General features: G+C 47.0%; 1 protein-coding gene and 1 long non-coding RNA gene across 2 annotated transcripts; both read right to left on the bottom strand.

Moving 5' to 3' along the window:
• Positions 1-838: 838 nt before the first annotated feature.
• Positions 839-2,022, bottom strand: LOC310871410. Its single transcript, XR_014570302.1, has 2 exons — positions 1,437-2,022; positions 839-1,348 (listed from the first exon to the last, which is right to left on the bottom strand). It is a non-coding gene; the product is annotated as an uncharacterized lncRNA (long non-coding RNA).
• Positions 2,023-2,349: 327 nt separating this feature from the next.
• acin1a (apoptotic chromatin condensation inducer 1a) lies at positions 2,350-23,759 on the bottom strand (the record flags this gene model as incomplete). Its single annotated transcript, XM_083782597.1, has 18 exons — positions 23,558-23,759; positions 22,254-22,319; positions 22,042-22,159; positions 21,879-21,934; positions 18,481-21,702; positions 18,059-18,190; positions 17,307-17,398; positions 14,400-14,457; positions 11,985-12,024; positions 11,522-11,655; positions 11,028-11,210; positions 9,966-10,167; positions 9,392-9,537; positions 6,904-7,011; positions 6,032-6,139; positions 5,600-5,906; positions 2,910-3,010; positions 2,350-2,769 (listed from the first exon to the last, which is right to left on the bottom strand). Exons 1-18 carry the CDS (start codon positions 23,693-23,695, stop codon positions 2,350-2,352), a joined length of 5,631 nt encoding a protein of 1,876 aa, XP_083638723.1. The 5' UTR covers positions 23,696-23,759.
• Between the last annotated feature and the right edge of the window lie 518 nt (positions 23,760-24,277).

Genomic DNA, 24,277 nt, shown 5'->3' with positions numbered 1-24,277 from the left:
TGCACCTGGTGAGAGCAGGAGTGGACCTGGTGAGATATAGGAGGGGCCCGGACAGGAGTCAACCCACAGAGCCTAGTCCCTCCACACGCCAGAATGGTGCCTAACAGTCCCGGCAGAGTAGTTCCACTAGGGAAAGACCAGGGCCACACAATGCGTTGGAACCACTCCGGGTCTGATGGAGGGTAGCTACTGGGTCAACCGAGTGAGGGTTTATGATGTTCGCGAGACCCGAAACCCCGATGACCTTGGGATACATCACTGAGGATGCGTCCCAGGTGATGACCTTGGGATACATCACTGAGGATGCGTCCCAGGTGATGACCTTGGGATACATCACTGAGGATACGTCCCAGGAGATGACCTTGGGATACATCACTGAGGATGCGTCCCAGGTGATGACCTTGGGATACATCACTGAGGATACGTCCCAGGAGATGACCTTGGGATACATCACTGAGGATGCGTCCCAGGTGATGACCTTGGGATACATCACTGAGGATGCGTCCCAGGTGATGACCTTGGGATACATCACTGAGGGTACATCCCAGGTGATGACCTTGGGATACATCACTGAGGATGCGTCCCAGGTGATGACCTTGGGATACATCACTGAGGGTGCATCCCAGGTGATGACCTTGGAATACATCACTGAGGATACGTCCCAGGTGCATCCATGCAATGTATTTTCGTTCTGGGAATAAAGACTAGTTGTCTTCCTATGCAGATACTAGTAATCCAACAAAAAGCTCTTCCAAAGAATTCCTTGTGTAGCCCCTTTATGATGCGCCCGTTAAGATATTCTGAATCTAAATCAAAGTATTGAAGGGGAAAAAAGCAATAATTTCAAACTTGAATTTTTATTATTTGTACATTCACCACTTACAGGCGTACTCGAAACAAAAACAGAAAATAAAAAAGAACAATGTAAGCATTTATACTAAAAAATGATAAAATGTCATGATTTATTTTTTAAAAAACAAACAAATTTAAAACCATTGGTGAGAATAATGCATACTCCCCTCTTGGGCCTGTACTTACGCTACAAGGTAAAGAAAATGGCAGAACAACAAGTAATAAAAGCACGGAGGAGGAAACAAATCAAAACAGGATATAAACGACATCATAGCAACCCGTGTGTCAGGTCTAAAGAATTCATGGATTACCTCCTCCTCCCACACACACACACAGTATAATCTCATCTCCTCCCATAAAACTTTTAGACAGTAGGACAGAGGAAGGAACACTGTATTTACTTGGTAGATGTCTGACCCCACGCCTGGCCGAAAATAGAACCCAAAGTCGCCCCCCTACAGACCTAGATCTGGTAGCGCAAAGGGCCACAGTCCCTCTCCAGTGGACCCTAAGAGGGCCAGAACAAGAGGCCTGTCCCCTGCCAGTGGAGCCTAGGAGAGGGCCAGGACAGGAGGCCTGTCCACTGCCAGTGGAGCCTAGGAGAGGGCCAGGACAGGAGGCCTGTCCACTGCCAGTGGAGCCTAGGAGAGGGCCAGGACAGGAGGCCTGTCCCCTGCCAGTGGAGCCTAGGAGAGGGCCAGGACAGGAGGCCTGTCCCCTGCCAGTGGAGCCTAGGAGAGGGCCAGGACAGGAGGCCTGTCCACTGCCAGTGGAGCCTAGGAGAGGGCCAGAACAGGAGGCCTTTCTCTTTTGAGCAGGGCTGACGTTAAAAAGCCTGTGAACTGACTGACTGCATGCAGCAACGAATGGACTCCTCACTGATATCGCAAAGCTGTTATTAAAAAGAAAAACTGTGAAGGTGGCAAAAACACGCCACTGGAAGTTGTGATCAGCACCTATGACTTATTTTAGGGGTGGAGTTGGTGAAGTTCTTTTTTTTTTTTTTTTAATCTTTTTTAAAATTAGAAAATTAGAATGACCACACAAGCCATACTGCTGTCCTGTCAAGACTACATGAAAACATACAAGAAAAAAAAACTCAACAAGGCAACAAATGTGAAAGAATACCGAAAAACCCGCCCAGCCCCTCCCCCCATCCCATCCCCCCCCCCCCCCCTCGACAGGAGAGACATACAAACGGCACGCCTGGGAACTAAAAATGCTAGAAGGCTGTGGTCCCCTAATAAGATGAGCATGATGAATGCCTCTGTGTATGTGTTTGTATAGGCGTGTATGTGTGCTTTTTAAAAAAGAAAGAAAGAAGGGGGTGACGCCAGTCTCATAAAGATGGCGACTACATCATCAGTTGGTCCTCCGTTCGGGGTCTTAAGTTGTTAACAAAGTACATGTAGTGAGTGACTGGTGGGTGTGTGGGTGGGAAGCAGGTGGGCTGGACACTAGTTCCATCCGGTTGGGGCTAGAGGGGCAGAGGAGCTTTTAGCGCCGCCTGTCTCGCGGCTCACTGCGGCTACGGGAACGCCGGCCGCTGCCGACGCCACTCCCACCACCACCCCCTCCACCGCCGCCCCCTCCACCGCCGCCCCCTCCACCCGGCCGACGGAAACCGTCCCTGCGCTTGTCGTTGTCCTGTCTGTCCCTGTCCCTACCGCCGCGGTCCCCCCTCTCTCTGTCCCTCTCCCTCTCCCTGTCCCTCTCCCTGTCCTTGTCCTTGTCTACCTCGGCTTTGTCTCCACTGGCCGCCACCGCCGCCGCACCGCCGCCGCTGGGCTTCATCCTCTCCTTGCGCAGCTCCTCCTTCTTCTTCTGCTCCTGTTTCTCCAGCTCCTCCTCGGCCTCCTTCCGTCGCTTCTCGCGCTCTTTCACACGCTCCACTCTGGTGGCTTCCCGCTGGGCCCACTGGAACAGGGGGAGAAAATGGAAAAGGTTGGCCGATTTCTAATGAGGGATACTGAATTAACTGAATTTAATACTAAATTGGGACTGGAAAATATCAAACATATTTCAGAACCCTTGGAACTCTTCCTCATCGATCTCACCTGTTCGTCTGTGAGAGGGAGCCAGTATATACACGGAGCCGCTTTGGTTTTCCTGAACAGGTCGTCCAGCAGCTTGGCCGGAGGCTCCTCGGCTGCTTTCTCTGCCAAAACAAGACACCACATTTACCCTCTACTGTACCGCATTGCCAGACGGAGCCCTTTCACAGGCCCTTTCTGAAACCAGTCCCTTGACTTGAAGTGCTCTCGGTCAGGAAGTGCCCCTCCAGCTGAATCAAGTTCCCTTGATTAGGGTGCTGGGTATAAAGAAACTGAAATACACTCGCCCTCCTTGTGCAGAAACAGGAAACGGACACCATTCCATGGTTACCATCATGCAATTGTGTTACCTGTTATTTTGTTTGTACAGTTATATTGCATTGCATCGTGTATGTTTGTGTGACATGTGGATTTCATTAATATGGAAAAAGGAAATGCAGCGTGACTGTCAAAAATGACATGTCCTATACATCCATGGTGTTTATAAATCATTGTTCAAAGTTGTTTTGTTTGTGTGGTTTCATTTATAGTTTTTCACGGTGGGGTAAAAAAAGAACCCTGAACATCAGTTGGAGGCAGCGTTGTCTATTCTGCATCAGATGAAGATTGTTTAGGAGTTTATTTATCATTAATTTGTGGCGGTACTTACATTTGTAGGTCGCGGTTTCCATGCGGACAGAGAACAGGGCTGCACAAGGCAATCGAGTCTAGATCGGCACAGACTCGCTCTTGAGGGCTTTAGAAGCCACTTCCACTCAAGGCTGCTTGGTTTCGGACGACACTTAATAAGACGCAGCCTCGCGTGAACGCGCATATCGAGGGCAAATGTGTAGGGCGAGTGGCGAGGAGCTGGTTTCAGAAAGGGGGATAGGGCGGCGGTGGCTCAGGAGGGTAACAAGAAGACTCACCCAGGTGCGTGCCCATGAGGGGGATAACTTTGTAATATGCTATTGGCTGTTTGTATTCCTTTTTGAAAAATATAAAAAGATAGTCCTGTGGAAAGGCTATATTATATTACTTATATTGACCCTATAAACAATTTAGTATTATTTTGTATATGTAAGGTTTTGCCCCCTCAAATGGTACCTCGTCAGATAATCCCCACATATCCTACAACAACTTCTGTGAACAGACTTCTGTGAGGAAAACAGAAACGGGGTGAGTCTTCTTGTATTCCTCAGGAGTAGAGTGGCTGGACGGTAACCGCAAGGTTGCCAGTTCGAACCTGGGCTCCCCCAGAGTTAGTGTCGGAAGTGTCCTTGAGCAAGACACTGAACCCCTATTTGCTCCTGATGTGCTAGTTGGTGCCTTGCATAGTTTCCGCCGCCATCGGTGTGTGAATGGGTGAATGTAATGCACAATCAATGTAAAGCGCCTTTGGATAAAGGCGCTATATAAATGCACCATTTACCATTTAAGTGTTTTGCTTGCAGTCCCATCACTTTTACCCTCTTCACCAAATCTACATTCTCAGCTCATAGAGCTTGTAGATCTGCTATTTTCACTGAATGTTTGCTTATTATTTATGACATGTCCAGAATAAGGATGCTACGGTACATGTGGTTAACCCTGGTGGCCATATTTAGGGCATGTTAGGAAAATAAAACAAAATAAATAGCCTAGGCTAGGTCTAGACCTATGTGCTTAATTTATACACGTTAGTGTTCACGGCATTGTGACTCTGTCCCATGTCATTATTTTCAATGTCAAAATTAGGACCGAAACGTTTGCTTTTTGAGTGGTGCAACCACTCCTACAACCAGCAATGTCCGTGTACCTGTGTACCTGTGTGTAGTCATGAGCACGAGTGGTGTGCGCATGCGTGAAATTGGAACGACACAGAGAATAAATTGTAACGATACAGAGAAGGAATTGTAACGATACAGAGAAGAAATTGTAACGATACAGAGAAGAAATTGGAACGATACAGAGAAGGAATTGGAACGATACAGAGAAGGAATTGGAACGATACAGAGAAGGAATTGGAACGATACAGAGAACCAATAGACGGGAGTTGCACCACTCAGTTCACACGGGTGTGATTTTAATTGCACTTTGAGCACAGAGCACTTTATGAGCATGATAAAATAAAAGAAATTATATTTTCTTAAGTGTCAGTCTAAGGAGTTTTACTTCTATTTTCTTTTTTTTCTATTTTAAATTTTGATCCCACGATTTTGTAACCCAGTTTTCTTTTTCACCCAGTGCCAATTATCTAATGTAATCCTGGGCGCTACACTTCCTCTGCCAACCTGGGGGGGCAGCGGACTTCTATTTTCTATACGGTGAGCGAGTCTTTTTCTGTCAAAGTTTCCCTTATGTTTTTGAGACCACCATAGTAAAGTTTGGAAAAAAAGGACGAAAAAATGCGCAACAGTTTTCTCAGTGCTTCAAAGTCAAAATGACACTGAAGAAGGCCTCCCGACAGGTCATTGAACCCCTACTAATTTTAAATACCGTGGAAACCCAAATCCACAATAGCATTCTAACTATGAAATATATATATTCTATTATATATATATTATTCTATTATATATATTTAAAGCCAAGTTAAGGCTTTAACCACGAAACGTAACAAAACTTAATATTGAAAATGTACCCAAAATAGAGACCAGTTAGTCAATGTAGTTAAGTAACTGTATATAAGCCAAAAATGTAATGGCCTTAAAATGGCAGGCGTCTTCATCGCTCACCCTTCTTGTCCGTCTTCTTCTCTTTGCTCTTGCCCCTCTCCTTGCGTCGCCTCTCCCTGGAACGCGACCGCCTCTGGCCCTCCTTCTCCTCTCCGGGTTTTCCGAACTCCCGGACCTTGTCGCGGTCCCACTCGCGCTCCGCGCCGGCCTTCTTGCGCCGCTCCATCTCGCGCTCGCGCTCGGCCCACTGGTCTCGCTCGGGCAGGAGGGACGGCAGGAGGGACGCCCGGCCCCTGCCGGGCCCAGAGGCGTGGTCTTCCAGGGCTCCGGGTCTGCCGGCGGCGCCCAGGCCTTTGTGGAAGTCCAGCTACCAGAGATGGAGACATGGCTCTGGGTTAATAGCAGGCTTGGACATGTGAAGCGTGTGAGCGAAATACCTCAGCGATAGCTATCAGGGAATGAGTTTGCCTGTTTTACAAGGCGGGGCCTCACCTCTTCTTGCTGGCTGAAGTCGACATTAAGGACTTTGGGATTACTCTGGGGCCACTTGACCCCATGGAGAGCTGCCCTGGTTGCCACGGCCTCCTCTGCACTGGCATACTAGAAGAAAGGAACATAGATGCATTACAGCCTTTTTTCCATGTCAAGGTCTATGATTTGATCGGCATTTTGAGCCACGGTCCACCATTTGACCAAATTTAGCCTCTCAGACCCAAGACCCATCCATTGAGACTTTTAAGTCTCAGCTTAAAACTTATTTTTTCGACCTAGCTTAATCACAACCCAGTTTAATTTAATTTCCAACCTTTTATTTTGAGCACCTCTTACCTTATTGCCTATTATATTCATATGTACCCACTTGACATTGATGTATTGTTTTTATTTTGATTGTATTGCTGTTGCTATATGTTTTTTCTTGACTTGTACAGCACTTTGGTCGATGACAGTCGTTTTTAAATGTTCTTTAAAAATAATGTTTGATTTGATTTGAAGACTTAGAATATGTTGTCGTTGGATAAGACTCGGTCCACAATTCCATGCTGTATTGATGTGGTACCATAGATAGAGATAACAGGCGAGCATCAAAATAACAATTCTTCTACATTCTTTAATTGTGCAGACGCTTTCAAGAGTTAAAGATCAATATTCTATACCAACTCTCCATCATTTAGCTGGGGACCATCTGCAATCCCCTCGAGGACAATTTGTGGTCCCTGGACCACTGGTTGAAAAACACTGCATTACAACATTAAAAAAAATTACCTGCTTTACTTGTAATTCCCTCACTTACAACCTACAGATTTTATACATGTGTGAACTTGGGGTTCACACGGTGTTGCGGTACGTGGCCTTTGTTAACTTACCGTAACGAAACAGTGTGATTTGATCTTATCGATCCAGAAGCCGGCGTCCAGCAGGCTTCCTGTTCTGCCCAGCAGCTCCTTGAGCTGACCGAGAGTGAACGGCCTGACCTGGTCAACACAAAGAGAGACACTGCATGTTACCATCAACTACTACCTACAGACACACTGCATCTAACCATCAACTACTAACTACAGACACACTGCATCTAACCATCAACTACTACCTACAGACAACTACAGACACACTGCATCTTACCATCAACTACTACCTACAGTCACACTGCATCTTACCATCAACTACTAACTACAGACACACTGCATCTTACCATCAACTACTAACTACAGACACACTGCATGTTACCATCAACTACTACCTACAGACACTAAGGATGTGACGGTTTCCGGTTCAACCGGAACGATCCGGTTTCATCTAGTAAACCGGATTAATTTATTTAAACCGACCGAACCGTATTTTTATGTTTGCCGACGGAAGCGGTCGCAACGCTCGCCGCGGTGCTCAGGCTCACTGCTGTCTGCCTGTTGTAGCCTGCATAGCGGCCAGCAGCCCAGCACACACACACCAGGTGTCAGGTTTCAAGTGAATGGGGGCAGGGGGGTGGAGCTGGGTGGACCACGCAGTGTTGTTTGTTTACAATAAAGTTTCAATAGTCACTGTACAATAATTTAAAACAGTTGTCATGTTGCACACAATCAATTTGGTCATAGCAGCCGCCTGTAGAAACCCCTCTCCTCCCCAAGCAGCAGCCCACAGTTCCCGCACCGTGAGACCGCAGTGAGAATGCTATAGCATTGCAAGAAGCTAAGGCTTAGCTGCTAAGCTAACACAACACCAGCCATGGTGGTGGTGATGTTAGCTAACTTAGCTAATAGCTTAGCGTAGCTTGCTGCTGCTTGGCAGTTCCTTCATCTCTGCCTGTAATTTCTTATTTTGTTACCCTGACACCGGCGCTGCAAAAACAGACAGATCTACAAGCTCTACAATCTCAACTCTTAAACTCCAGCTAGTCCCACTCCTCTTAACTCCAGGCTGCATGAACAGCGCTCGAGCGCTGTTTTCTGCCCCCTCAATGTCGCAAATCTGGGAGTCTTAAACTTCAATGGCTCTTCTGCACCGCACAGCAGTAGCTTTGCGTTAGTCAAAACTAAACAGACAGCGAGACGAGCATGTCGACCGTAGCAATGAATGGAGAGACCTATTTGGAATGATTAAATCCATTATTGGCCTGGAGAAAGTTACAGCCCGGCCGCCTCCTCCTCATCCTCCCTGGCACGGGTACAATTAGCCATGTGCTATATGACTTTTTGTTTACCCTGCGACAGGGACTGAGAGGGTTTTCTCGTCAGCGAAAAGTCAAGCGGCCAGTGGCTTTAAACAGTAGGTACAGTTGCTCACATTTGGACTGGACACTGGACACGACAGCGATATGTTTTGGACTCACATGGACCCTATATAGCTGGCCTGGTGCGTTAATTGTTTAATACAAATACAATGCTTAAAGAATTGATCCCAAGTAGGCAAGAAAACACTATGGCTTGTTTCCATTTGTGTGAGCATTGAGAAATAAAGACAAATGTGTTAAATCTGTCACTTTGTTGTCCAAATTATGGTCATTACGCCGCTATGGAAAAAAACGAAAATGAATGAAAATCAAGTGCGCCCTCCAGTGGCCAAAGTCGGTTTTACCGTTTCGGTCGATTATTATATTCAATATCGACCCGGTTTTGTAATTTTCAAACAGTCACATCCTTAACAGACACACTGCATCTAACCATCAACTACTACCTACAGACACAGTTAGCAGAAAATAGCACACCTACAAGCTTGTAGATCTGCTATTTTTCAATAGCTAAAGTATAACATAATGCTTAAACACACAAAATATTGTCTAGATAGATTTGATATACTAGTAATAATAGTTGCTACATTGCAGGGTTATACATCTGACCTCACATTCGCTTTGCCACAATGCCATCGTGAAATCACTACTTTCACCACAATTCACTTCAATAATTTTGATAAGATTTATATATTTTTTTTTTACTGATTAGCGCATTATTTCGGCCAAGACGGAAACAATAGATTGTACATTCAAAATGGAAACAATAGATTGTACATTCCAAATGGAAACAATAGATTGTACATTCCAAATGGAAACAATAGATTGTACATTCCAAATGGAAACAATAGATTGTACATTCCAAATGGAAACAATGACAGACAGTAGTAGCAGCAGCAAATACATGAGGACTGATGCAACACTCATGAATACATCTATTCAGTGGACGCCATAATGCATGTTTTAGATAAGTCGCCTAGTGGGGACTGGAATCTTAAACCCTGTCCAGATTACTACCACACTTCCACCCATTAAGTTGTACAACCGAGACACTTGTTCTTCTAGAGAACACTGTACTGAAGACGATCTGTACTATGTGAAGATGTGATTATTAAGGGCTCCCCTCTCACCAGATTTGAGACGTGGACGATGTTGGAGACTTTCCCGCGGGGCGGTGAGGGCTGGCGGGCCAGGCGGACGGGATCGTCGATCGTGACGGACACGCCCGACTTCTGCTGACTGATGGAGCGACGGATGAGGGTGTCGCCCGGGGTCACTGAGGTCAGGGAGGAAAAGGAGAACGTTTAGGGGTCACTGAGGTTTAGGAGGAAAAGGGGAACGTTTCTCTGTGAGAATTTCAAAACATACGTCTACAAATATACAGATACAATTAAACAAATATGCTTGGGGCTGAGATCGACTGACATGAGGAAAAAGGGTGTCATGTAGTAGTTCGTTATTTTTGAGGGGTGCTAGACCCTCCTATACCCAGCTTTGTGTGTCTGTGTGTAACCCATAGCGATGATTTCATTGGCTGAGCACGGAATGTGATGGCAAGCTTGGGGGAAGGGAATATTCTAGACCCGGCATATTGGATTTTTTCCCATGACTGCTTTTGGGAGGTTTGTGCACAAAGCAGCCAAAATGTCCCATCTAAAGCGGCCTCTTCTTCTCGTTCAGATTGCCTGTAAACGGACTGCTTACCAGTATTCATCTCCACATCGTGGGACGGCGGCGGCGACTCCATATCCGTGGCAGCGGTAAAGGAGCCGTCCGTAGTTTTCTCCTCCTGGGTCATTGTCCTCCTCCTCTCACGTCCCTCCTTTGGATCCTCCTCCTCCTGGTCCTCCCGTCGGCTGCGCTTGGTCTCCTTCTGCCCATTCTCCTGGGTCTCCGTGGGCACCACCTTCACACAGAGGGAAAAAAGGAATGCGGACTGACTTCATGCTTCCCTCTATACATGAGGAGTCCAAGCTGCTTCATTTCACCTGACAGGGGAGAGTTTCCCCCGCCGGACGTAGCGCATGGAAGGAACACGTTATTCCGACCAGTTCCTTTCCCCTCCACCAGGTGCCCCGGCTGGCCAGGGGGAGGCAGTTTTAGATTTTAGGGATTACCCCATGTTTTTTGTGAGGGTATACCTACCCTAGGGGACACGGGGAGAACATGCGAACGAGGAGAGAACGCGCCCCCAGCGTGAAGCGAACCCAGGACCTTCTAGCTGTGAGGCGACAGCACTACGGACTGTCCCACCGTGCCTCCGAACATGAATATTTTCATTTGGCTTTCAATACGAATTCAGTACGAATGCTGATACATGGAGTGAATACTGATTAGGGTTATTTTAGGCTGTCCCAGCCTGTGTTATTTCTGTCCTAGAGGGGAGGGTTGGCCGGTCGAAAACAGACGGTGGATTGTATTGGTTCACCGATCTGAGCACCCCCCCCCCCCTCCTCGGTAGAAAACAGCGGAGAACACTGAAGTCACCAAATTTGGAGCGCCGATCTACAAGCTCTTTTAGATCTGCTATTTTTTTAATAGTGTAAAATCAGCCATTACGACGCCATCACGGCCCGCCAAAATATATTTTTGTCGACTAAATCAATTGTAGATTCAGTCGACTAAAATCGCATGGCATTTAGTCGACTAAATCTAGACTAACACTAAAACTCTTGCACGTAACTAAATTCCATTTCATTCCAAAGACTATGACTTAAAAACTAAAATAGAAATTTGCTGCCAAAAACAACAGTGTGGAGAACTGACCTGTGTGACTGTCCGTCGGATCTGGAGGTCCTGATCGGGGCGCTCTGGGCGCTCAGGGCGTTCGGGGCGTTCAGGGTGCTCGGGGCGCTCGTCGTCTTCGGGTGCAGAGAGGACGGTCTCCTCTGGGTGCAGGTCCACCACGGCCTCTTGGCCTTGACACGACCGGATGTCTGGGATCAGAGACTGAGAGAGGAAAGGAAAGAGACGATCACATGATGTCATGGTGGTGGTAGAATGAACACACTGCTTCTGAGGGAAATGGTGCAAGTGAGACACATTAAACCTCGTATAGAGGAACAACAGTTAACACAAGTTACTACCGTAGTTTATGCCAACCTTTTAACTAGAGATCCCGATCCAAATCCGATCGATTGATTTTGAATATCTGCCGATGCGGATTTTTCCCAATCAGATATTTATATTTATATACAAGTTTCATGTGGTGGATAATGTAGAGAACGTGACCCGACTGGGAACGCGTGTGCAATAAATACCTTGAGTGAATCTGTGGTGATGCTGATGGAAGGCTTCTTGGCAGTGACCGCCGTGCTGTTTCCCCACCGCCTCTTGCGACCAGGCTCCTGCTCGCCCTCGGCGTTGTTGCCTCTGCCCGGAGATACCTTGCTGCCTGTTGTGGGGAAAGATGGGTTTGAGTTCATGAGGTACAGGACAAACTACCACAAACGGGAGCCATGCATGCACACACACAAGTTCAACATGCCGTAGCGACCGTACCACAAACATATTTACCATGTCGTCTACAGTTAACGTAGCCTCTACAGAGCATGCATTTGTGCAGGTTGCCGTTACAAATCCTGAAATCTTTTATCGATGGCATTATTAAACCCCAACAGGGACAATGTGAATCAATGTATACAGTATCAATAAGGGGAAAAAAGAAGGGAGGGCAGTGCAACAAGGAGTTGGTGGGGGTAGGGGCAGGAAAGGTGTACTCACTGCTAAGGGAGATCCTACGGGCTGTGAAGGCCTTGGGAGTCTGAAACAGAAGGAGATAAGAACAAGACCCCGAGGTACAGAGGGGAGGTGAGCGAGGCAGACACTATGGATGGAGACACAAGGATCAGGTACAGGTAGGTGTTGGAGGGCAGGTAGGAGGACAACAGAGAGGAAGACGAGTAGGAACAGGGAGTGAACGATAGAAGCTGCTAGCAACAAATTGCTTTCCAACCCAAGCCCGTTGACTGCGCATACGCATACTGTATGATTCCTATTACTTTACTTCAAATGAGTTTAAATGTGATCAATTGGAAATTTGGAGGCACAATGGGTTGGCTCTGCAGTCCATCAAACATGGCAATACTGCAGTTCAAGCTTCCATGGAGCTACGATAAATAGTATCATTTTAAAATTTTCAGGTGAACATTTTAAAGCCCAAATGCGCTTAAAGACTGGGATAAATTGTTGTCTTACTGTATGTCAAGATTATATATTTTTAAAGATAGTTTACAATCACATTTGATCAAAACTGCAGCAGCCATAAATAACCCCTCCTCCTCCCCCCGCAGCATACATAAGTAAAAGTAAAAGGAGGGTCTGACTGAAAACTAGGCATTTTCTAACAATTCGTGAGTGAAGAATACTTAGACTACTTATTCCCCGGTACCACTGACACCTGATCCTTACTGGCTTGGATATGGCCCAATCAGGACTGCATGTACTGTATTCTAGCCAACAAGGGTCCAATCAAAGGTGGCCGAGATGTTTGGGAGGAAATCTGATAGCCGGTTGGCTGGCAGGATGGGGGTCAATAGTTCTTTGGACGGAGGCTTTGGCCAAATGCTTTTGGCCAAAGCAAGAAGTCCATGGATCTTAGGCTTTTAGTCCTTTCAGAAGAAGCGTATGCTTCTTTGTGCATTTTCTTGTTGTCAAACTTGTCAAGTCCAATTAAACAGCGATCTTAAAAAGGTTTTCTAGCAGTTATTTCACGAAGAAATCCAGGGATTTCTGTATCGGTGTCCAGTTTCATTTTGTGGTCAGGAAGGTCATAATGTTCACACAAGTAGTAAAAATCTACTGGTAGAAAGGGACCCAATTGCCAAGTGCCCTTTGCAGCCAATATAACATTTGGCAAAGCACAGGCAAAGGCTTGGGGCGATTGAAAAATCAGAACGATATTATCGGCTCTTCAAACGTATCCAAACAGGGACACCGTCTCCAGAGAGTCACTTAGTTCCCACTGTGGAAAATATTAAAAATAAAAAACCCAAGTGTCCTTTCAAAAGCCAATCACAGTCCAGACAGATCAGCAAAAGGTCCAATAAAACACACTCTTCTGTAACTTTGTTGTGTGGAGGATAATGTCCATATGCTGCTGCGTCAACTACGTAAAAACCCACCAATAGAAATTGTCAATAGGATTGTCTTTGCTGGTGGTCCATGTGTGGACTGGGTCATCTCTTCTCCATCACACCTAGTGATGGAGCGTGGTAGTGGGTTTTGGCCAGGAGGAAACAAGTAGCTCCTCATAAACTTTAGCCGAAGCCTTCGCTCAAGCTTTTAGTCCAATCAGTAGCTTCTGTGAGCCATCTCCGTGACAACAGGGCCTTTGTTGTTGCCAGGGCTGTCCCTTTGCAGCGCTGCAGACCCAGGGGCCTATCTGTGGTCAGATCTGTGGTCAACCCAGGGCTCTGGGGGTCAGTGGACCAGGTGGAGAACAGGTGGCAGAGGTAGTATGCAGGTACCATTAGGGGCAATGGAAGAGGCAAGAGCACCTTTATAACAGAGCAATCAATTGGGTTTTAAACATCAGCCACAATAAGAGAATTTATGCCCAACGGCGCTTCCTGCCATAAGACAGTGTGCCAGCATGGGTTTTGATTTTCTTAAAAAATTAAAATTAAAAAAAAGAAATCGAAATCTACATAAACATACATTCTAACCCATTCAGGCCTGACGTCGAAATTTAAAAAAATGTTTTCTAAATCATGTCAATTTTCTGAAAGATTTGAGGCACATTTTAACAAATTTTCAAACATAGCAGACTTACAAATTCATAGCGCGCCACTCAGTGGTGCGCTATGAGCTTGTAGGGTTTCCGCCCAAAATGGTTTAAGAAAAGTAATTGATATGTTACAAAACCTGCTCGCTTCCTTTCCTTCTTTTCATGTTACAAAACCTGCCGGACTAGTTGTGCCGTTTAAGGCAAGCAAAGTCTAAAAGTACTACATTTTCTCAAGTAGTTTCAAGTCTACTCAAACTTTAAAAAAAAAAAGGCACACTATATAACTCAGTTTCAACTAAGAGCTGTGAATGAAAATAAGAAAATAAGTATTGAATCGTTGGGTGCATCTTCTCAGTCCTTCAAGCCAGTCACTTTTTAACAAACCTGAGACTTGTTGAGTTCAGCCTTACCTCGTCGCTGGTCTCTGGAACCTTTTCAGGCTCTGTCATGGCAGTCTCCCTCACCTCCCTGAATGAATAGTGTGAAATGTACACAAGAGGAGGAAGAAGGGGCATTTGGAAATGGGATGGAAAGGGGAAAACCATTTCATAATTTAGTTTCAAATAAATAAAAACGATCCACCGCAACACTTCTAAACTTAGCAGATAAATCTTTAATGACCATCAACAGCTTGGGCCCCCCTCCTAATAACATTACTTAATTAAGCTCTTGCTATGCGAGTCTTGTACTCGTTCTCCCAATCCGATTTTTTCTACTTTGATCACACGACGGTGTCCCATGTCTACATGAAGGTACTATGGCCATCTAATATAAAAGCTCACAATGTGATGTGATGACGAGCTTGAGATCTATTACTTTCAGCGCAAAGACACCATCGTACGGCGGCACAAAACATGAAGCATGACAGAAAATGAGAAATGCACAGGAGCTGCTTCAGGTCCATGGACCTGATCCGTTCAAAAAGGACACACCGTGAGCACACAAGCTGACGGACGGATGAATGGATGCCCTCCCACCCCAGCCCACGTCGCGCTATAGAAATCCACAATACATCAATTCACTCCATTAGTGTCAGATGGGCGAAAAGCTAAAACCATCTGGCTCTCCTACTATACAAGGGGGGAAAAAAGCCTTTGCGTCGGAAGAAGCGCTCCCGCTCTCCTCCTACCTTCCCTCTCATTAAATTCTAGTCGGCTCTGAAAGCATTCCTGTCTGTATCGGTTGTCAACCAAACCTGGAATGGACAACGTCAAGCTACAGAGTGTAATAACCTCGGTTATTAATGCGCCTCCGGATGCAACAAAATCCTGTTATCGACCCATTAAAGTCATCCAGGCTGCACAGCCATGTTGCTGCGAAGGAGAAATGTGAGGCATTAAAAAAAAAAAAGAGGATGCGCATCCTCACAACAACGCTGGCTACGAGGCAGTCTTAAAACATGCCTGACAAGAAATCCAACACCTGATATTCTCAATTTCTCATACTGCATTCAAGGATTTCTATCATTTCACATATATATATATATAAATCAGTTCTTCATACACAAAGGGCTAACATTAAACTAAGTGTACTATAGAATAAATGAGTTGTGTAGTGTTACAAAGCCAAGGTGGTTTCACAGTAAACTCATGTACATCCTTTCTTACCGTGTACCACAGGCAAATCACATGCAAATAGTCAATTTTCACGATATCACTGACTGCAATATCACAGCTGCTATATATGAACAGTCAGGATAATATACGCTTATAGATCGCAAAAGAAATAACTGCTTTCTGCCTTCAGTCATATTCATGTCTCAGGGAATGAATGCGTTTATCCCCAGCGAGCCAACAGAACGTGTTCAATGGCCCAACGTGGTGCTTTGGTCGACTGCGTAACTTAATCCATAATCCAGACGCCCTGTAACACATCTCACACACACATGGCTCAGAACAACAATGGGACCAGAATACCAGATAAAACAATGCTATGCTTGTCTTTTGGAATGATCCTCTGAGGCTATATAGCATCCATGGATTTTTGTTGAGTTTGATTCCATACACACACACACACCTATATATATATATATCATGCTACTTATTATTCTTATGCATTATTTTCAGTAATAATCACATGTTGACTGTCATTTCTCACAGTCAGTTCGGTCACATGATATGGGCCAACCTCAGGTTTGAATAAAATAAATGCAATGATGTGGATCTCAGGATCGCCATGGGAACAGTGTGGATCTCCAATTCATGTGGAAATGGTGTGACATTAGTTGTGTTTCGCTGACATGTGACTGATGTCTCCTCTCCAAATATGGGCAATGTTTGAGCCCCATCAGACTACAAACCGAGACACAGGACGACCCACACAGACAGCTAGTCATATATCTATCAATGCAGACTTCTAATGGTGAATTTATTTATACATAGAATATAAATGTATATTTATAAATATGTATTTAAAGGTGTCAATGTCTGTTGTCTCGCTCCCCAGATGGAGGTCATTTGAACAATATTCAAAATACAATAAAGATGGTGGCACATAATGTACACAATCCGGTGCACTTCGGTCGGCTTCAAGTAACTTCACCAACACGTCACGGTGTCTCCTGAGTCCTGACCCACGCGACATTTATCAATGCAAGAGTAAGGCGACCACTTCCAACCAAGGAAGATAGAACCAAGGAATGGAACCGTTTGAAATGTACTGATGTTTACTGAAAGTTACTGATGACTCGTTTTCAAATGGGCTCACTATAATTTAATTGAGGCTGGTCTCAATCATTCAGAAATAAGAGTCTATTCATACGCTGGTCCACCTGGCTCTCATTGACTGTAGCCAAATGCATTCACACTTCCAGGGTGGTTTGCCTCCCAGTGACACAGATCTGCCAGCAGGAATTTCTGGACAAGAAAATGTCATAGATGTCTGATCTTTTGTTCCATCGGGGTGCATACTTAGTTTAGACTAGTCATTGGTTAGACACAAGGTTAGGTTTAGGTGTGCTGCCCCGTGGGAGGTTAGGGTTAGGGTTGAGGGTTTGAGATAGCTTGTAGATGTAGGACTAATGACTGGTCTAACCAATGACTAGTCTAAACTAAGTACTGTCTAAACTAAGTACTGCACCTGTTCCATCTTCCTTTGCCTCCAACCACTGCAGATCCGTTGCGTTTAATTATATTTGCATTTTTATATTATATTAACATGCTCTACCATACAGATTGGTTAAATTACGGATTGTAGCTTTAAAAAAACAATACGTTATAATAAAGAAAACATGTATGCAAGATTGTTAATTGACTCCAGGCACTGCCCAGCCCCTGTAGCGTGTTTCATAATGAACACGAGAGCAGTGAAAACCACACCTTGGCTTGTCTCGGTTCTTTCCCTCTTCTGCTTCACCGTCTGCTGCCCGTTGTGGTGTCTTTTCTTCTGCAGGAACTCCAACGAGCGGCTTCTGGTGGTTGGGAAAAGTTCAGCATGGTAGTGAGAAACGTCAAAAGTAATCTTAATGAGGGTCATTTAAAACATTATTCAGATTTATTTGTCAGTTTTGTCAAATGTTTCAATTTAGTTGGTCGTGCAAACACACAAATCTGCCATTGCAAAAAAAAAAGAAGCCGTTGCGATTGGATTTCACTCCCTCCGAAGTAGTGAGGGACTGATTAGGGCCCAGTATGCAAATATGGGGCTGGTTTATCACCGGGTACATTTTGTTTTAATCCCCTTGGAAATGCAGGTTCCATAGAGATTCCAGACCAATACCTATGCAGTGATCTGTCTGGCCATGTCAAGAATCAAGTAACAACTTCAATGGTTATGGGACATTTTCACAAGCGACAGAATGGGTATGGGAGAAACCCAGGTTGTTGTTGCTGTAATCGCAGTGCTTCAAATTCTAGCCATGACCTGATCATTTCCAGCCATGGAGAGTGGCACGTCAACACAACTCAGTGAGGCACAAACCCCCCATGACGATGTCTCTGCCTAGCATGACTTCATAATAATTTTAATCAAAGTGAACACTTCTAAAGAAAGGTCAGGTCACAAACCACGATGGATGCATCACGCAGGCCTGACTGCCCAATGAAGTGTGCTGAATTAAAGTGACACTGACCTTGCTGGGCTCTTCTACCGACACTCCTCTTTTGTGGAGGGAGGCACGAGGTGTTGCCGTTGCGTCCTCGACCTGTGCCTCCTTCACCTTCACCTTGTCCTGAGACGAGGGATCGCTCTTCATTTTCTCTGCCTGTGTGCGAGGAGGGTGCAAATACAAAAGCATATTAAAAATGTATATTCGTCAAATGCATCGTTAAAGAAACGTGTTAATAATGACAATTTACAAATGTACGCCCTCTCATTTAATACACTGCTGTAAGACTGGCATGATTAGATTACTTGTTTGGGCTAGCAGCACCACCATTTAGGGAGCTAAATGGGAATACGTGGGACATTTTAAAGTGGTGTCAGGAACTTTAAAATCATCAACTCCTCGCGTAGTTTTGTCAAAAGGATATAGGTGATATGTAGACAACTCACCTTTCTATTATTGGTGGCAGAGCCCTTTTTGTCATGGGATGACGAGGATGAGCCAGACGAATGAGATGAAGAAGACCCAGAATCCGAGTCGGAGGAGGATGAATTGCTTGAAGAGGACCTTTGTCTGCCTCGTTTCTCTGGCTTCTTTTCATCTCTTCCTCTCTGCAACGCAGCCCCCGTCGGGCTTGAGGGGGCAGTTCCTTCATCCACCTCTTTCGCTTTTTTTGTTTCCTGTTGCTCCGCCTCCCTCGAATCTGCTTTAGCGTTTGCACCTGCTGCCAGGCTCGTGGCCCTTTCCTCTTGGGGACTCTGGACCAGCGTAGTAACGACAGAGCTTTCCTTCTCGGGTCTGGCACCAGGTGTCCCGGAAATGCCTACTTGAGTGTGCACCTGCGGGGCTTCCTGTTCGGAAGCTGAGGGCCCTTCCTGTATACGGTCAGCGGTCACGATTTTGGTGGGGGGAGCGAGGGGTAAGGCCTGAGGCTGGGGGCTATCAGAGAAGGTGCGGGGCCGCTTGATGACCATGGGGTTGCCTGGGGATAACAGTGGGGTGTCCCTTATGAACCGGAACTTCTTGAACGAGGACTGAGGCAGAGGCGTGGCTTGAGACGGTGACACAGTCGCCCCTGCTTGGACGTGGGGCTCCCTGCCCTCCTGTTCACCCGCCTCCAACGCCGGCTTACTACCAGGCCCGGTGACGAGACCAGGGGGCACAGCGGGGAGAGGGGTAAGGTCACGGCCACGCTTCGACAGAGGGAGGTGACTCTCCCTCTCTCTCTCAGCCAGCTTAGCTTTCTCTTTCTCCAGCTCCAAGGCCCTCGCCTCCTGGTCTCTCTGCGCAACTTGTTCCTGCTCTAAGGCTTTCTCCTTCTCCAACCGCTCACGCTCAAGAGCTTTTGTCCTCTCCTGCTTCTCGTTCTCCAAGGCTCGGTCCCTCTCTAGCCTCTCTTGCTCCAATGCCTTTTCTTTCCTCTCCTTCCTTTCCTGCTCCAAAGCCACCTCTTTATCTCTTGCCAACCTTTCCTGATCGGCTTTCTCTCTCTCTATGCTCTCACGCTGTAAGGCCTTCTCTCTCTCCAACTTTTCTTGCTCCAGGGCCTTCTCTTTCTCCAGCTCCAAGGCCTTCTCTTTCTCCATCCTCCCCTTCTCCAAGGCTGCCTCTCTCTCCAATCTCTCCCTCTCTAACCTCTCCAAGGCCTTCTCTCTCTCCAATCTCTCCCTCTCATGCTCTAAGGCCTTCTGTCTCTCCATCCTGTCTATCCTCTCCTGCTCCAAGGCCTTTTCTCGCTCTAATCTCTCCATCCTCTCCTTCTCCAAGGCCGCCTCCCTCTCCAACCTCTGCTGCTCTATGGCCTTCTCCCGCTCCAATCTCACCCTCTCTATCCTCTCCTTCTCCAAGGCCGCCTCCATCTCCAATCTCTCCCTCTCCAACCTCTGCTGCTCTAAAGCCTTCTCCAGGGCCTTCTCTCTCTCCAGCCTCTCTAGCCTTTCTTGCTCTAGAGCCTTCTCTCTCTCCACTCTCTCCCTTTCTTGCTCTAGAGCCTTCTCTCTCGCCATCCTCTCATCTCTCTCTCGCGCCAAGGCTCTTTCTCGTTCCAGCCTTTCTAGCTCTAGAGCCTTCTCTCTCTCCATCCTCTCCCTCTCCACTCTCTCTCGTTCCAGCCTTTCTTGCTCTAGAGCCTTCTCTCTCTCCATCCTCTCCCTCTCTCGTTCCAGCCTTTCTCGCTCTAGAGCCATCTCTCTCTCCATCTTCTCTCTCTCTCGTATCAGCCTTTCTTGCTCTAGAGCCTTCTCCCTCTCCCTCTCCTCTCGTATCAGCCTTTCTTGCTCCAGAGCCTTCTCTCTCTCCATCCTCTCCCTCTCCTCTCTCTCTCGTTCTAGCCTTTCTTGCTCCAGAGCCTTCTCTCTCTTCAGCCTCTCCCACTCTAAAGCCTTGGCTCTCTCTTGCTCCAGAGCCCTCTGCTTTTCTTCCCTTTCTCGCTGTAAAACCCTTTCCTGTTCCTCTCTTTCCCTTTGCAGGGATCTTTGCCTCTCCGCCTCAAATGCCCTCTCGCTTGCCAGAGCTTGTTCTCGCTCTTTGGCCACAGCTCGTTCCCACTCCTCCCTCTCGCGCTGCTCTCTCTCCAACCTCTCTCGCTGCTCTCTCTCCAGAGCTCTCTCTCTCTCTAAACGCTGTTGTTCCAAGGCCCTCTCTCTCTCCTCAGTTTCCCGCGCAAGGGCCCTTTCTCGCTCCTCTGCCATGGCTCGCTCTTGCTCCAGCATGCGCTGTCTCTCTTGTCTTTCCAGCTCTAGGGCTCTAAGTCTCTCTTGCTCAAGGGCCCTTTCTTTTTCTAACTGAAGCTCCCTCTCTTCTTCTGCGGTGGTCCTGAGCACACTCACAGGTACTTGACTACTGTGGGGAAGATGGGCACCCATGACGCCTTGGTTGGTGCCTGGAATCATGGGGAACTGTGCGCTGCTGGTGGAAGTGTTGGCTGTGTGGGTGATGGCAGAGATGATGCCTTCGTTATGTGACCTGCCAGGATACACTGCAGCAGCAGAATTGCCGTCCTGCCTTTCTAACTGTCCATCACGGTTGTGCCACCCAACTCCTGAGAAAGCCCCCTCAGACTCCATCTTGCGAGCCAGAAGTGTCAGCGGGCCAGGTTTGCGCTCGGCGTGCCCGCTCCTCTGCGGCTCCGGGCTGCTGCTGCGGCTGCCACTGCTGGAGGAACCAGAGCTGGAGGTGCTGGACGCACGCTGCCTCGCCGGGGGCACGTCTGGACTAGGGGGGCTTTGTTTGGGGGTGTCGGGAAGGGGAAATGATAACTCTGGGGGAGGGGAAGGCGGGGGCGTGGGTTGGCGAAGTTGCGGAGACAAGAGGGGCGGGAGATGCTGGGCGGGCTGACGGGAGTCTCCGGACCGCTCTCTAGCCGCGGGTCCTCTGGCCGGCTCTCCGAGGTTCCTCCTCCTAGCATTGCTGTCCCAGTCATCGTCCTCTCCATCCTCGTCGCCCTCGTCGCTCTCCTCCTCGTCACTATCGGCCGGGCCTTGGCTAGATGTGGGGAACCTCTCCGGTCTATGCTCACCACCAGCGACACGCATGGTCAAGGATCCTGGGGCAGAAGCGTGGGGACTAGACATGCCTCCGTTCCCGTCTCTCGCGTTAGCTGGGCCAGCCAGGCCTTCTCCATCAGAGGGGGCGAATGGCTTATGCGAGTCTCCCAACGCCGGTGTTGCATCCTGGTTATGAAAAGGGGAGGCTAGATTCAGTTTTACAGTTTCGGCACATTGCAACTAAAAAAGGTGGATGTCAAGCCGGTGGCCATGAAAGCATGCAACAGTTTGTAAAAGCATGCAATATGTTCAAAGTCATGCACATACAAAAATAATAACTTTAATTAACTCAGACATCTGACCTGGGCTGGGGGAGGACACGAGTTACTGTTGTTGACTTCCGCGTGGTCCTCTTGGTCTGCACAAAACACAGTACAACTTTAATCTACAATGGACGGCATTGTGTGGGTGCGTGTCAAAAAACACAATTACTAGGAGGTGGTTTACGCGTCAAGTCTCTCTCACCATCAGATTCGTCGATGGTTTCTTCCCGGGCCTCTCTCTCCAGGCGCTGTCTCAGCAGCTCCTGTTGTTTGGCCAGATACTGCTTGATGAAGCTGTTCTGACTCATCTCCTCGCCAATCTAAAAATGCAGAGACAAAACACTGAAAACAAGCCACCAGGAGGACGTCACAGAAGATGCCACAAGGTGGTGTTTTCAGACAGTGGCACATTACCTGAGAGTTGGGCTGCAGTCCAGAATGGGGGGTGGACGTTCGCTGTAGGTTCTCCAGCATGAGCGCCTGTTATTGACACAAGATATTATACTTGGTTAACACAATGTAAATAACTGACAAATACTCAAATGGCTGGAGAGCGCTACAATTACGGGAAAATATATTTCTTGCATAACAAACTTTTAAGTCCATACGGTTACACTTTTATGATGAATTCCCGTTCTGTTCTTTGACTATATAGAAGTGTCTATTTGTACGTCTCTAAATGTTTTGATGAATTGAACAAGGTGGACCCTCTTGTAAACAAGTGTAATGTCCACTCACAGTTAAGTCTTTGTATTGAGTTTGTGCTTGAAATGTACTGTAATTCTGCAAACTGTTAATAAATATTTCAATCAATCAATTAAAAACATGGTTGTTTTAAGACCCGCTTATTGATTGAGAATGTATTTGAGCGCAATTCCCATTTTATATAATGTATGCATATTAAAAACAGTGGTTGCTGAAAGAGGGCAAATGCGTGGTGTTAAAACCATGAAAGCTATGCCTAATGGGTTCCATTAGGGATTCATTCATTGCATTCAACTTCAAAACCAAGTACTAAGGAGGACAATGGGCCAACAAGTCACCACCAGCTAGGAGACCACGCAATGTAAACATTTACACCAGGCGCACAACTTGAGCAACGCAATTTTTAACGTTCGCAGGCTCCCTAAAATTGTAAAAGAATAGTAATTTGTAACAGTAATAGCATATGGGTTCAATCAATTAGGCGGCGCATAAAAGTCAACTTTAAGTTACTGCAAGTTACTGTGCTAGCCAACAAGCTAGTTTCCCATTCCCAAATTGGCCAACATCCCCCCATCAACATTCAACAATGCGTGGAGTTCAAAACACACACACACACACACACACACACACACACACACACACAGCAGCAAGCCAACCACTGAGGCCACAACTCAAACACACACACATCGTTAGCCAAGTTAGCCTTCTACATGTTAGCATCATTTGCCACCAATAAATGCTTTGGTTGGTAGTTTAATTCAACGCATGTTTTCGGTGCTGCTGATGTAACGTTACACGACGGCCGGGAACATCGTGTAAAAGTTCAGCGTAAGGAATAACACTGCACGCCGAGCTCCGTGCTACCTAGCCAACTAGCGCTAACGTTAGCTGCTAACTGCTAACAGTAGGCAGTTTGTCGGCCTTCAGTTCCGAGTCCAGCAACCAGTCCGCGGAGGATGCGAGCCCCCCCGCACACACACACACACCACCGCCCAGGCGTAATAACAACTCACCCCTTTGAGTCTCTTGATGAGCGCATTTTTCTGTCCGCTTTTCGGGAGCCCTCGCTCCTCCAGGGCGGCTTTGAGGTCCGCCACCCGAAGAGACTGGAGCGGTCTCCCGTCCAGCGTTACGTCTTCGAGGTCCGCCATTTTCCCTCTTCCTCAGTCAGTTCAGTTCGTTCCCTTCCCCGACGACAGTATAGCGAGCAGCCTTCCCCCTTCACGGACGTCACCAGCAGCCCGGCTGACTGTGTAGTGTAGCTCAGTGGTTCTCAAAGTGGGGTCCGGGGACCCCCAGGGGTCCTTGAGAGGGTTGCAGGGGGTCTCCAGCTAAATTATATTTTGGAACCACATGGACCCATATGGGTCTCCAGCTAAATTATATTTTGGAACCACATGGACCCATATGGGTCTGCAACGCTGAGAGTTTACGTAACCTTTGTTCAGTCTCAGAGTTAAATTAACATTGAGGGTCCCAGAGATAGAAATTCCATTAAACGGGGGGTGGACTATAATGCATGTCAAACTGGGGGTCTTTGAAATTAAACAGGTTGAGAATCACTGCAGTATAGAGCCGTAAAAATATTCTCTTACGGAAGGGTCCCTGGCATATCTTTTCAAAGTCCGCGGGAATGGCAATTTGGGGGTCCTTGACATGAAAAAGTTTGGGAAACACTGTTCTCAAAGTGGGGTCCCCCCCCCCCAGGGGTCATTGAGGGGGTTCCCAATCCC

Source organism: Protomyctophum parallelum, assembly GCF_964188405.1.
Source record: "Protomyctophum parallelum genome assembly, chromosome: 14".
Classification (NCBI taxonomy): Eukaryota; Metazoa; Chordata; class Actinopteri; order Myctophiformes; family Myctophidae; genus Protomyctophum; species Protomyctophum parallelum.
This window is presented reverse-complemented; position numbering and strand designations above follow the sequence as displayed.